This window comes from Dama dama, chromosome 17, assembly GCF_033118175.1.
Source record: "Dama dama isolate Ldn47 chromosome 17, ASM3311817v1, whole genome shotgun sequence".
Lineage (NCBI taxonomy): Eukaryota > Metazoa > Chordata > Mammalia > Artiodactyla > Cervidae > Dama > Dama dama.
In genome coordinates this window covers 13,706,009-13,720,451 of record NC_083697.1, presented here as the reverse complement: position 1 = coordinate 13,720,451, position 14,443 = coordinate 13,706,009, and the positions used below count along the sequence as shown (strand labels likewise).

The 14,443-nt window shown below is 36.6% G+C and overlaps 1 protein-coding gene across 1 annotated transcript in view; it reads left to right on the top strand.

The window, feature by feature from the left end:
- The window catches only part of USP53 (ubiquitin specific peptidase 53), a 53,937-nt gene that overhangs the window by 34,344 nt on the left and 5,150 nt on the right, over positions 1-14,443 (top strand). Inside the window, exons 10-14 of the mRNA XM_061164122.1 lie at positions 3,038-3,200; positions 3,692-3,844; positions 4,853-4,999; positions 5,996-6,734; positions 7,775-7,851. Coding sequence (XP_061020105.1) covers positions 3,038-3,200; positions 3,692-3,844; positions 4,853-4,999; positions 5,996-6,734; positions 7,775-7,851 — 1,279 coding nt within the window. The remainder of the gene's footprint in view (positions 1-3,037; positions 3,201-3,691; positions 3,845-4,852; positions 5,000-5,995; positions 6,735-7,774; positions 7,852-14,443) is intronic.

The window sequence follows — 14,443 nt, the reverse complement described above, 5'->3', positions numbered from 1 at the left end:
TAAAGATAACTCATCGGGTAAATAGAGAAAGAAGTTGTGGTATAACCGTACAATGGAACATGATAATCAGCAATAAAAGGAATGAGCTATTGATACAGACAACTATTGAGTGTGGAAAAATCTCAAAAGCATTTTGCTAAATGAGAGATGTACAAGCTGGATTTAGAAAAGACAGAGGAACCGGAGATGAAATTGCCAACATCTGTTGGATCATAGAAAAAAGCAAGGGAATTCCCCCCAAAAAATCTACTTCTGCTTCACTGACTATGCTAAAGCCTTTGACTGTATGGATCACAACAAAGTGTGGAAAATTCTTAATGAGATGGAAGTACCAGACCAGCTTACCTGCCTCCTGAGGAACCTATGTACAGGACAAGAAGCAAGAGTTAGAACCAGATATGGAGCAATGGACTGGTTCAAAATTGGGTAAGGAGTACATAAGGCTATCAGTTGTCACCTTGCTTATTTAACGTATATGCAGAGTACATCATATGACATGCCAGGCTGGATGACTCACAAGCTAGAATCACGATTGCCAGGAGAAATACCAACAACCTCAGATATGCAGATGATAACCACTCTTAATGGTAGAAAGCAAAGAGGAACTCAAGAGCCTCTTGCTAAGGGTGATAGATGAGAGTGAAAAAGCTGGCTTAAAACTCAGCATTCAAAAAACTAACATCATGGCGTCCAATCTCATCACTTCATGGCAAATAGAAGGGGAAAAAGTGGAAACAGTGACAGACTCTACTTATTTAATACTTTGATATGGCAGTTTATTAAGAAGTTCCGTTTGTCAGTTTGCAGCAGCATTTTGGCACTCCTGTTTTGCATCCTTATAGTTTAAATTGTCAAAATTTGAAGAAAGAACTGGGTATATGGTCACTCTGAGTTTTAGGTTTGTTTTGTTTTCAAATTAGTCTAGTTTTTCAAGTATCTCCGAATCCCAAGTAAAGAGAGTAAACAGCTAAATGTGTGTAATATGAACAGGCTCCTCAGGAATTTTTAAAGGTCCTTTTCTTCTCTAAGCTAATATTCTAGAAAGCTTTTTTGTTTCATTGGTTTTATTTTTGAATGAATGTTAGAGAGGTGTAATTTACAGACATTAAAATGCACCCGTTATAAGTTTACAGGGGATAGTAACAGCTGCGTACATGCCTGTGTAACCTCCACGTTCATTGTATGGAGCATTTTCATGACTCCAGAAAATCCTGCCCTGTCCCTTTGCCGTTGTCACCTTTCCACCCTGCTGCTGCTGCTGCTGAGTCATGGCAGTCGTGTCCAACTCTGTGTGACCCCACAGGCGGCAGCCCACCAGGCTCCCGTCCCTGGGATTCTCCAGGCAAGAACACTGGGGTGGGCTGCCACTTCCTCCTCCAGTGCATCAAAGTGAAGTCGCTCAGTCGTGTCCGACTCTTCGCAACCCCATGGACTGCAGCCTACCAGGCTCCTCCGTCCATGGGGTTTTCCAGGCAAGAGTACTGGAGTGGGGTGCCATTGCCTTCTCCACTTTCCACCCTAGGCCCCAGGAAATCACTGATCTCACCATAGATTAGTTTTGCTCACTTTATAGGTTTTTTATGTGTGGTATTTTATAATACGTATTCTCTGTGTTTGGCCTCCTTTGCTAAGCATATACATATCTTTTAACATACAGTCATATATTATAATGTGTATTGTGTTGTGTGTGTCAGTGCTTTATTTTCATTGTTGTGTTCCATTTTATGACTGTATAACAGTTTATCCATTCACTTGAGTTATGAACAGTCTTAGTGTGAAAGTCCTATTTTCCCTTAATCTTAGATAACATCCAGAAGTTGGATTTCTGGCTTGTGTGGTGTGTGTTAATCTTTACAAGGGACTGGCAACAAATTGATCTCCAAAGTGACTGTACAGTTTACATCCCTGCCAGCCATGTACTGGAGTTCCAGTTGCTCCACATTCCCAGGAGCACTCCGTGTTGGTGGTCATCTTAGCCCTTATAGCAAATGTATGATGTTATCTCAGTGTGGTTTTAATTTGCATTTCTCTTATGATTAATAATGTCTTAAGTATTCTTTCATGTGCTTATTGGCCATTTTTTATGTCTTTTTGGTTAAGTGTTCAGATGTGTTGTACATTTTTCAAATTGGATTATCTTATTAATGAGTTGTAGTCATTCTTTATTCTGGTCACCAGTTCTTTTTTGGATATATGTGGCTTTTTTTCCTTTTTTTCATTTTCTTAATGATGTCTTTCAAAAAGCAGAAGTTATTAATTCATTTTGATGAAGCCAGTTTTATAATTTTTTTCTTCTCTGACTTGTTTGATGTCCTATCTAAGAAATCTTTACCTCCCCCAAGGTTGTTAAGATTTTATCTTTCATTTTCTTCTATAGGGCTTCCCTGGAGGCTCAGCCAGTAAAGAATCTGCCTGCAATGCAGGAGACTGGATTCAATCCCTGGGTCAGGAACATCCCCTGGAGAAGGAAATGGCAACCCACTCCAGTATTCTTGCTTAAGAAATCCCATGGATAGAGGAGCCTGGCGGGCTATAGCCGGGGTTGCAAGGAGTCGGATACCACTGAGCAACTAACACTTTGACAGCACTTTCTTCTTTATAGTTTTTTCATGACTCATTCAGAGTTCATTTTTATGCTTTTAGTGAAATGATGTCAAAGTTCATTTTTTCATATGGCCATCCACTTGTTCCAGCACCATTTGTTTAATAGACCATTATATTTCTCCATTAAACTGCTTGAAGTCTGTCAAAAGTCAGTCAACCATGTATATGAAAAGCCTTTCAAAATATGATATTCTAGATCTTGATACAGAAAGTGTATAATCTTGCTCATCAATTTTTTAATGATAATCTTTAAAAGATTTTTATGTTGACAAGTTTCTAAATAAAATTAATTGTATAATCTGATGAATAGTTGAACTGCTAGTATCTGGGTGTCTTTAAAATTTTTTTTAATATACAAAATAATTCAGTCTCTGCCTTTTCATGTAATGCATTGATTGCAAAGTTCTGTTTCTATTCATTGTGATTTTTTAAGGTTGGAAGTAGATGGAAAGATGTGGTCTCCAAGTGTATCCGATGCCATTTCCAGCCATTGCTTTTGTTTTATGCGAACCCAGATGGCACAGCAGTTTCCACTGAAGATGCACTCAGGCAGGTCATCAACTGGTCACATCATAAATCTATTGCAGAAAATATAGGTAATTCTTCTTTAAAAGTTCTTTTTAGTGTTTTTCATTGTCAGAATCACACTAAGAATACTAATATACTGAATATGAAATGAATGTTGTGGATAATCTCAAAATTTAGTTTCAGTGGAGTCCAGGAAAATTCTATACTTTGAGTTAGTCTTTATAAAGAAGCTTTCCTCATCTGTGGCCTCAGAAGCACCTTCAGCAGCCACCCACCACCCTGCTCACACAAGCCCAGGAGGGGTTACTTGGCTGGTACCTCTTATTAGTGATGAGTACTGAGATTTCAAGTAAGTTAGTACACCAGAAGAGTCCAGAGGAGCTAGGCCACCTTTGAATGTATTAACAGCGCATGTAGAAATCCTTAAAAGATGTCAGTCCTCTAAGTTTTTAAATAATTTTCTCGTTAGTATTAAAAGTGTCTGAAAAGATGATTCAAATCTCTCTTCTTCTGGTAGAGAGGATGAAGGGAATGAAACATTTTTGTTGGTCTTTTTAAGGATGTGAAAAGCCCTCGATTTCTAAGTCAGAAAATTCAAAAGAAAACGGATTTGGTGATCAGACAAAACAGAGAGAAAATCAGAAATTTCAAGCAGATAGCATTTCATCATTTAATCGGAGCCACATTCAAACAAGTGGCGGTAGAGGACCAGGTATGTGTTTTTTTGGGGGGGGTTGTTCTGTGCGACATGTGGGATCTTCATTCCCCAACCAGGGATTGAACCATTGGACTGCCGGAGAATTCCCAGGTATATACTTAAATTTTCATTTTTACATTGTCCTTGAGTAGTTAAGCTTCCCTGCTTTTCACTTACTGTATGGTAATTCTTTTTAAAGACCAGAAAGAGAATCCTTAACTAGCTTTTCTTGGCCATGAAGAGAAAATAGCAAGTAGAAACAAAATTTTGTCTTCTGACTTAAGAGTTTGTCTGAGACCTGTAGTTTTATTTGAGCTTTGATTCAACTGGTGGTTGAGTTTTTCCGTGTGCTTAAGGCTGTTCCTGATAGGCTGGAGGCAATCTGGACTGTCACCAAAGAAAGCTATGATATGGATATGGCCTTTCCTTCAAGGAGTTAGTTATTAACTTGGAGAGGAAAAACATTTAGTTAATAGTTTGGCTTGTATGCCAAAATTAAATTTAGCATTAGTGAATGCAACAGGAGTTTGAAGTTACTATTGTTGTAGTTTATTTTTAACCTCTTGTTTATTCACCTCTCTCTTGTCATTGTCAACCTACAACTTTAATTTTCACAAATGAAGATCTGTGGTTAGGATCCAACATGAGATATCAAAGTATGGTGTATAATTATGGTTTAGAAATATATATAACTAATTGAGTGACTTTTGAGGATGATTTTATAAAGGGCTTTAGAATATATTAATGAAATAATGTCTAACCATAAAGTAACCCATTTAAGCAAGAGTGATAAGATTCAGAATTAACAATTATCATTAACAAAAAACTAAATGCTTTTTAAAGTTCTTAATGGAACTATACCTTTTTCCATGGAACTATACCTTTTCCCATTTTATATATTCATCTGTATTTTGTTAATATATCGCATCGCATCTTAAATTTTAAATATAGTGCAGTTTGTACTTTTATTGAATAGCATGAAAAATGATCGTGTTGTTATAAGAATTTTTTTTTTTTTTTTAGTTAAGTCAAGTCACAGTGATCAAAGGGAAAAAATAAAAGACATTTCCAGAGAATGTGCTCTAAAAGCCATTGAACAGAAAAACTTACTTTCCTCAGAAAGGAAAGATTTGGAAAGGGGACAGAGAAAAGATTTGGGTAGACATAGAGGTAAGTTAAGAACTTGTAGCATTCATTGGAAAAAGGCAGCCACAATCTTACTTTAAAGCTAACTTTTATAAATTAATACAATTTAATATAATTTTTTTAGATATGTTATATATCTTAGTATGATTTCTATAATATGCCTGTTACATCTATAGATGTAAAATTTTCCTAGTTCTTATTCAATTATAGCCTGGAAAATTTGTATTTTTTTATAGTTTCACCTTTTAACTATAAATTCAATTCACCTTTATGGTACATTCAAATACAAGGAAGGTTATACAATTAAATAAAAAGAAATTTTTTTCCTGCAACCCTTGACCTTTGCTCTGTTCCACTGTTAACAGTTTCCATGATCATATCTTACGTTTATGGTTTTATACCCTTTTCTTTATGGATGTATCATGATTTAACTGATACTTCTAGGCTTTAAAACTTGATTTAATATTCTTGCTGCAGTGAAATCCTTTCACAGTTACCTTTGTGTACTTTTTGCATGTAGCCATAGCATAAAATTTTTTCAGAATGATTACTAGGTTAGAGTATGTTTATTTTCAGTTTTGATCGGTGTGGCTCTGTTGCCCTCCTAAAATACTTGACAGTCTGCACTCCCACCAATGGTGATTAAATATCTGTTTCCAACAATAATAGGTTTAGTAAACTTTTGATCTTACCAATATAATAGGTGGGGAAATATGTTTAGTTTTATGCTTTTTATTATGAATGAGACAGAATACTTTTTTAAAAACTTCTCTAATTACCTTGTGATCTGCTTTGCAGATGATTTTTTAAAATCATTATATAACCATTTATGTTGTAAATGTATCACATCAAGCATAAATAGAGATTTCAAAAGCAATTTTTAATCTCAAAGCACTATGTGATTTAAATAACTATGATTATTACTGTTTAACTTTTCTTCCCAAAGAAGGTGTTTGGCTTGTGATTAAAAAGTGACTCTGAAGAGCTTTTGTATCATTGTTTACTTATTTATTTTTAAAGATTTGGTTGATGAAGACCCTCCACATTTCAAGACTGGATCACCTCCTACCCTAAATGGCTTCAGACAGTATGGGAATCCACATGTATATCATAGTCAAGGAAAAGGACCGTGTAAGCATGACCGAACTGCCCATCAGAGTCGAACTTCTGCACAAACCTTAAGTTCGAGTAAACCCCAGATTCTTGCTTCGGGAGAGAAGATAACTGGCAAAGTTAAGAGTGACGGTGGTACTGGGTATGATACAGACAGTAGCCAGGATTCTCGTGATAAAGGAAGCAGCTCTAATGGCAGCAACAAAAGCCGAAACCGAGGCTGGAAACCTATGAGAGAAACATTAAATGTTGATAGTATTTTTAGTGAAAGTGAAAAAAGGCAGCAGAGTCCAAGGCATAAATCAAATACCAGTAACAAGTCTAAATGTAGCAAAGATCAGAGTTTTAACAATTGGCCAAAAGAGAATCCAAAGCAAAAGTGTTTAATGACTATATATGAAGATGAAATGAAGCAGGAAGCGGGAAGCAGGAGTTCCCTCGAATTTAATGGAAAAGTAGCAGAGAAAAATAAAGCCCTCAGAGAAACTAAAGTTCATGGTGACAACTGGCAGATGCAAAGGACAGAGTCTGGATATGAAAGCAGTGATCATATCAGTAATGGCTCTGCTAATTTGGACTCGCCTATTATTGATGGAAATGGTACAGTGGTGGATATCAGTGGTGATAAAGAAACCACATCTATCAGGTAATACACAAATTATATAAATGATTTTCCCCCATCCATTCTCTCTTTTTAGTTACTTGAAGGAACTTTCAAAGATTGGGGTCAGTTAAATGAAAAGCAAAGAGCTTGAGCTCAGGGTAACCTGAGATATTGCAGGTTATTTGATATTTTGAGTTTCTCATTTTAATAGTTATTACTGTTTATTTTGAAGACATTTAGAAAGTAAAATGCATTATCATTTTGCCACTAAAAGCTATTGATATATACTACAAGTTTTAAACCATAGATTTAAATTGGTATAATCTGTCATTAAGCTCATTGCTTAATTCTTCAATCTATTTAATGCTCATTATCCCATCTCTAACATCTGTAACTCAAGAGCTGGAGTTATTTTCTTCTGTCATAACCCAGTTCCATGAAGGAGATATTTTTCCTTTAGCAAATATTAAAGAATACAGCCAAGTAACTAAGTTTGTGTTCCATTAATTCTTAATTCTGAAAATATTTATTATATTACTGTTAGCAGTCTACTTCCTCATCTCTGTGTAACCTCTAAAATATGTCCACAGCTTAGGTCAGTTAACCCACTGTGTTTTCCCTTAATTAGTCTAAAACATCTTAATTTGATATTAGCTGGTGTTTTATCACATTGATTATATTGAAAAGCCAGATTTGCAAAAAATGACCACCCATGTTTTACTAAAATAATCATTATGATGAAGACTTAGGGAAGTTTTTTTATTTGGCAGGGTAATTTCATAATACTTCTTAAGGTATTAGAAAGATCAGGACTTTGTAACCAGATAGGCTTAGATTTAAGTTATGGAGCAAATTAATTTGACTTTCACAGCCTTAATCTGTGACATGAGGATAGTAACTGTTGTAAAATGAGGATATTAACTACTTTTAAGTATTGTTGTGAGATGTAATTAATCCCCTAGAGCAGCAAATGATGTATAATAATTGTTTAACAAATGTTGTTTCCTTTATTTTTCTTAGGGTAAAGTAAATAATAATCCATGATAGCTGATATGTTTGCTGTGTTTTATTTTATTTTCTAGTGATCAGATTAAGACAAGCAACCTAAACACAGAACGTGTGAACTATACCTCCCAACAGAGCAAAAATCACTTAGAAGGTAAAATTTTTATTTAAATATATTGTAATAGTAGCAGTAAAAATTAAATCATGATATTAAGAGTAAAGTAGCTGAAGACAGTCCTTCTACTGATGAATTGATGAGTAATGAGGATGGAAGTTGGGAGAGTTTATGCTTGAAGTCTTAAAGGATGCAGATAGCTGCTTCAGGAAGTAGGAAAAAGGGCAAGTGTGTCAGCCAGGCTAGGCTAGATTCTGGGCTGCGCAGTGGTAACAACCTGAAAATCTCAGTGTCTTAACACAAGATTGTTTCTTGCTCACAACACATGTCCAGTCGAGGTCAGCATGATGTCTCTTCCTGGTGATCACTCAGGGCCTGAGACGCATGGTACCCGCAGCTCCACCAGTGTTTCTCTAATTGTTACAGTACTGTGGGAAAGGACAGTGAAGGGGACACAACATGGAGAATCAATCACATGTAGGGTCTTAAAACTTTCAACCCAGAAACGATCCAGGTGCTTCCGCCCACATCTCACTGGCTGAGCAACTCTTCACAGTCAGGCTACTATCACAGAGCGTGGGAAAGGGTGGTTTACCAGTGCATTCAGTCTGTATGAACAGTCCTGATGTCTGCCACATGCACTAAGGGTAGACAGAAAACCTGATAAACACCCTGTTGGAAAAGTTCAGTTTGGAAGCAGTAAATGTGTAATGGTGTGACATTATTATAGGTAATTTGTTAGCAACATACAGCAGCTCAGAAGCAAAGAAAATTAGACGTTTGAATGTGTGTAGAATTTGAGATTGTTACTGAGAGGTTATATCTGAAGAATTTGGGAAATGGGGTTCAAGGAAAATGGATGAGCAAGGGGATTATAGAGGTTGCAGTCAAAGACATTGTCTTCAAATTTTAGGATTCAGAGGATTAGAAGGGATATAATTTTTAACAATGAAAAACAGCCATGATGAACACATTTTAAAGTTTGTTTTTAGTCTTTATCTTCCTTAAGGCTTTTATGGAGATTATTTTTCAGGTTGCAGATGTTAAATATGATTAAATGTTTTAAGTATTTTGTTTTCTTCAGATGGTATAATATCAGAAGGAAGCACTTATATTAAGGAAATAACCTTCCTTTCCCATGTAAAATGTCTCGCCTGTTTTAAAAATCTGATAAAAGTCTGGTAACCAAGTATTACAGGAAACAGTAAGGGGCTGGCCAAAAAATCAACAGCCAAAGTCAGTAAAAACTGAACAATAATTGCAAGTTCAGTGCTCTGTACAAAATGATGCTTGCTTCCTGACATTAATAAAAACACAAGGTCATAGAAATTTTGATGGTTCGGAGTGCTTTGCTATAAGAACTCTGTAGTGGATTTCCCCATTTAATATGAAAGAGTAAATATGTAGCCCACTTAAAAATATTCTTTTTAATTGTAAAATACATAACAAACTTTGTCATTCTAATCATTTTTAAGTAAAGATTGCATGATAATAACTACATTCACATTGTTTTGCCACAGTCACTGGCATCTATCTCCATAGTTCTTTCACCTTCTCAAATTGAACTCTATCCCATTAAACAACTCCCCACTTCCTCCTCCCTCCAGCCCCTGGCAACTGCTGTTCTACTTTCTGGCTCTTCGAATTTGACTACTGTAGATACCTCATATAAGTGGAATTATACAGTATTTGTCTTTTTACAACTGGCTTATTTAGTTCGTTAATGGGCTTCCCTCATAGCTCAGTTGGTAAAGAATCTGCCTACAATGCAGGAGACCCGGTTCAATTCCCGGGTTGGGAAGATCCCCTGGAGAAGGGATAGGCCACCCACTCCAGTATTCTTGGGCTTCCCTCGTGGCTCAGCTGGTAAAGAATCCGCTTGCAGTGCAGGAGACCTGGGTTCAATCCCTGGGTTGGGAAGATCCCCTTGGAGAAGGGAACAGCTACCCACTCCAGTATTCTGCCCTGGAGAATTCCAGGGACTACACAGTCCATAGGGTTGCAAAGAGTCAGACACGACTGAGCGACTTTCACTTTCACTATTTCGTTTAGCACAGTGTCTTCAGAGTTCCTCCGTGTATCAGAATTCCACTCCTTTTTTAGGCTGAATAACATTACATTATATGATGTAACACATTTTGTTTGTCCACATTTGGGTTAGTTCTGCCTTTTGGCTATTGTATGACATGCTCCTATTTATATAGATACCTGAAATCCCTGCTTTCAGTTCTTTTCAATATATACCCAGAAGTGCAATTTGTGGATCCTTTGGCAATTTTATGTTTAGTTTTTTGAGGAACCACTACACTATTTTTCATAGCAGCTGCAGCATTTTACATTTCCACCAGCAGTACACAAAGGTTCCAGCTTCTCCACCTCCTCACCAGTACTTGTTATTTTCTATTTTTTTTTTAATAATTGCCATCTTAGTGGGTATGAGGTGGTATCTTTATGTGGTTTTATGTAACCCACCTTTTATTTAACTACATTAATTGCATTACATTACAAATATTATTTAATAAACTTCAAAACCTGTAAGAGTTCTTTAAGCTAGTTTTTGCTTGTGTGCATGCATGCTAAGCCACTTCAGTCATGTCTGACTCTTTGTGACCCCATGGACTGTAGCCCACCAGGCTCCTCTGTCCATGGGATTCTCCAGGCAAGAATACGCGAGTGGGTTGCCATGCCCTCCTCCAGGGGATCTTCCAGACCCAGGGATTAAACCCGCGTTTCTTAAGTCTTCTGCATTGGTAGGCATTTTTTTTTTTTAACCACTAGCACCATCTGGGAAGCCCAGTCTTTGCTTCAGTTCAGTTCAGTTCAGTCGCTCAGTCGTGTCCAACTCTTTGCAACCCCATGAATCGCAGCACACCAGGCCTCCCTGTCCATCACCAACTCCCGGAGTTTACTCAAACCCATGTCCATCGAGTCGGTGATGCCATCCAATCATCTCATCCTCTATCGTCCCCTTCTCCTCCTGCCCCCAATCCCTCCCAGCATCAGGGTCTTTTCCAATGAGTCAGCTCTTTGCATGAGGTGGCGAGTGTCTTTGCTTGGGGAACCTTTATTACAGTGCATACCTTACGGCACCCATATGTGTGTCCCCTCCCCTAGTCTCTGATTGAGAGCATGTTTAAGTGGGTATAGCAGTTTATTTCCTAAGCTAAAAGGTTGCCCTGTGTGGATTTTTTTTCCCCAGTAAAGCACAATTTAATTTTTTTGTGGCATGGTATCATTTTCTTGGATTTCTCCTATTTCTTATTTATAAAATTGGGCTCACTGTACATTATTGACCTGAAGAATCACTTTCTATCCATGGATAAAAGACTTTCACAAAGTTAACCTTAGAAAAAAAATTTTTATTTCTATATTCTGTTTGACATTTAAGTCAGCTTTTAATATAAGTCTGTATAAGTTTATGTACTGGTAGAGAACTTAAAATCTAAAGTAATGCCATTGTAGTTATTTCACTGATAATTTTTCACTGATAGAGATACTATATAGCCTATTATATTTATGGGTTCTGTTGCAAATAGAAAAAATACTTACATTGCCTAAAGCTATTATTAGGAAACATTGTTGAAATTCCACAATGCCATTTAGATTATTTTAGCTCCTCTATTAAAAATGGGTCACTAATGGGGATAATTTCAAATGACTTAAATTACATTTAAAACAGAAGAAATGACATGTTCAAGAGAACATGGTCAGGAGAAGATATCACATATTGGACGAATACAGGTAATTTGTTATACAAGGCTGGATCGCATCCATGGAAATTCTGAGATGATGGATAGAGGCTAGAGAGAAGCCAAATTGTGATGAAACTTTTATGCTGTTTTTAAATCGTAAGAAGTGGAAAGGCACCAAAGGACAAGGAGAGTAGTGTACTCCAATTTGCATTTTAGAAAAGACTTTTTAGTGGCTGTGTAGAGGGTGAATTTAGCGCAATGGGAGAAAAATTAGATACAGAGTTTAATAGCTTAGGGGAGAAAAGATGAGGGCATAAACTAAGGCTGTATCTATGTCAAGAAAGAAGATTTCAGAGATTATAAGAATATGTGGACAGTGGAGTCAGGTTCTAGGACAGATGTACACAGTGCAGGAAAAGTAGGAAGTTAGGAGTAGCCGTATTTGGGTCTTACGTAAGTGGATTCACCGTTTACCATTTGGAGGAATACAGGAAGAAGAGACAAATTTAGGGGGTGAGAGTGCTCAGTCGCTCAGTTGTGTCTGACTCTTTTTGACTGCATGGACTGATGCTCACCAGGCTTCTTAATCCGTGGGATTTTTCCGGCAAGAATACTGGAGTGGGTTGCCATTTCCTCCTCCAGGGATCTTCATATCTCCTCCATTGGCAGGCAGATTCTTTACCACTCGGCCACCTGGGAAGCCCTAATATTTTGGTATCGAGTGGGGATGTCAGATTTAGTTTTGGATTTGTTTGGTTTGTCATTTTAGGTAAATAGATTTATTAGACAGTTACAGATGTCTGGAATGCAGGAAACATTATGTATCGGTAGCCATCAACATATATGAGAATTGAATGCCAGAGACGTGAACAACATCACTCAGGAAAACATGAGATTTCAGGGCAGAAGGTAGATGAAGGAACATGGGGTCTGTTGACTAGAAGAGATGAGCTAAGGTAGAGCAAAGGGGCCACTTTGGAAAAGAATGAGTAGTAACTGGAAGGTATGAGAAAGTACAGCAGAGGAAATTATCACATGGGAACTCAGAAAATGGGGCGCTTCAAGAAGAAAAACGGTCACAGGCAGAGCAGAATAAGGATTTAAAACTGCTGCTTTGATTTAGCAGCTAATACGGCATTAGTGACCTAGTGAAAGCAGTGTTAGAGGCACATTAGAATAGAACCAAGAATGTGGTAGAACTGAAGTGTTTAGAAGGGGCCATGATGTTTGTAACTTATTCTCAAATGGTTCAGAAAAAGAAAGGTAAAATGATAATAATAGGTGAATCTGGGTAAAGGATATACAGGTAGGTTCTTTGTAGTAGTTTTAGTCTTTCAGCTTTTCTGAACTTTTTGAAGTTATCTTCCAACTAAAAGTTTTTCAGAAAAGATTACAGTAAAATAAAAAGTAAATAAAAAAAGCAGTAAATGAATGCATGTGTCTGTCAAAGTCCTTGCTGTGAATAGTAAAGAAGTGAAGTGAAGTGAAAGTCTCTCAGTCGTGTCCAACTCTTTGCAACCCCATGGACTATACAGTCCGTGGAATTCTCCAGGGCAGAATACTGGAGTGGATTTGTTCCCTGCTCCAGGAGATCTTCCCAACCCAGGAATCGAACCCAGGTCTCCCGCATTGCAGGTGGATTCTTTACCAGCTGAGCCACCAGGGAAACGAAAGGAGAAAAATGAAACCAAGAGTTTGGTTGTGCATTTATGTTACAGAAGGTAAGGGACTGATGTTGTACAGAGGAGGAGAAAGGTGTGAAAATTAAGAGTAGGACAGAACAGTAATTAATGGAATAAGATCTCTGGAAGTAGAGTGAAAGCGAAACAAAGAAGGCTTTGAATTAAAGGAGTGGTAGTTTTTCTGTAATGGGAGAGATAAAGATGTGTATGGGTACCATTCAGTATGTATTATGTTAGATGAATCCGTTGAAGTTCATACCTAATGGACTCTTTTCTCTGTGGAGTAAGGTTGTCTACTGAAATAAATGTATGTTAAGATATTTACAGATTGTAAGTAACTAATCACAAAGGAATTATGCCTTTTAAAAACTTTGCCATTTACTTTGGAATCTTTAATACTTAACCTCAGTTAATCATAGAAGTCAGGGTTGGTGCAAGCTGAGAGTCTTGATCTTGCAAAGGACAAGTAAGAGCGAAAGGAGTTAATCAGTCAGTGGTCAAAAAAAATCTGTTAATCTCCTTAATTCTTATTATAAAAAAATCTGTACCTCCATTATGCTAAGTGAAATACACTATCCTTAATGTTATTAAATCCTAAAATTAGTAAATGAAAAATATTTTAATAAAAAATATGTTTGTATACATGTTTGATTTTTTTCTCTAAGATTTTTTTGCAAACTTCAAGAGTATATTCATTTAAAATAAGTACATTATAAAGTACATCTAAAGAATATACTTTAGAGGTACTTTTAACAGCTGATTTTTGTCTCTGTGCATACTAAGTTTATTTTCTCTAGGAGCTTCACCTACCATTGAGAGGTAGTTTCTGTGGCCCAGCATCATCAAATATTTAGATATTTTTAAAAACCATAAACTTTCAGTGTTGAAATTTAATTTGTAGCAAAATAGCATTATTTGCTCTTTCTTGAAAGTAAAATACCAGTGAGAAAAGAAGACTCGTTGCTTTTTATTTCACATCGTCCTCAAATTTGGTATCTGATAGAGTAGATTATTACATACTAAAGTATCTGTTCCTTTTGGCATGTAGTAAATTTAGCCAGAAATATTTATACAGTTAAAGTTTTGTGATTTTTTTTTTCCCTAGAGTATTCAAATTTTAACTATCTTTTTATTGTAAATCAGGTCATTGATTAGGTTATTGCTCTTGGATTTCTAGGCCTTGTAGTTGCAATATTATTTTTTTAGTCTGAAATCTTCATATCCAACAAGAGTGAGGATTATAGTGTCTAGAATAGC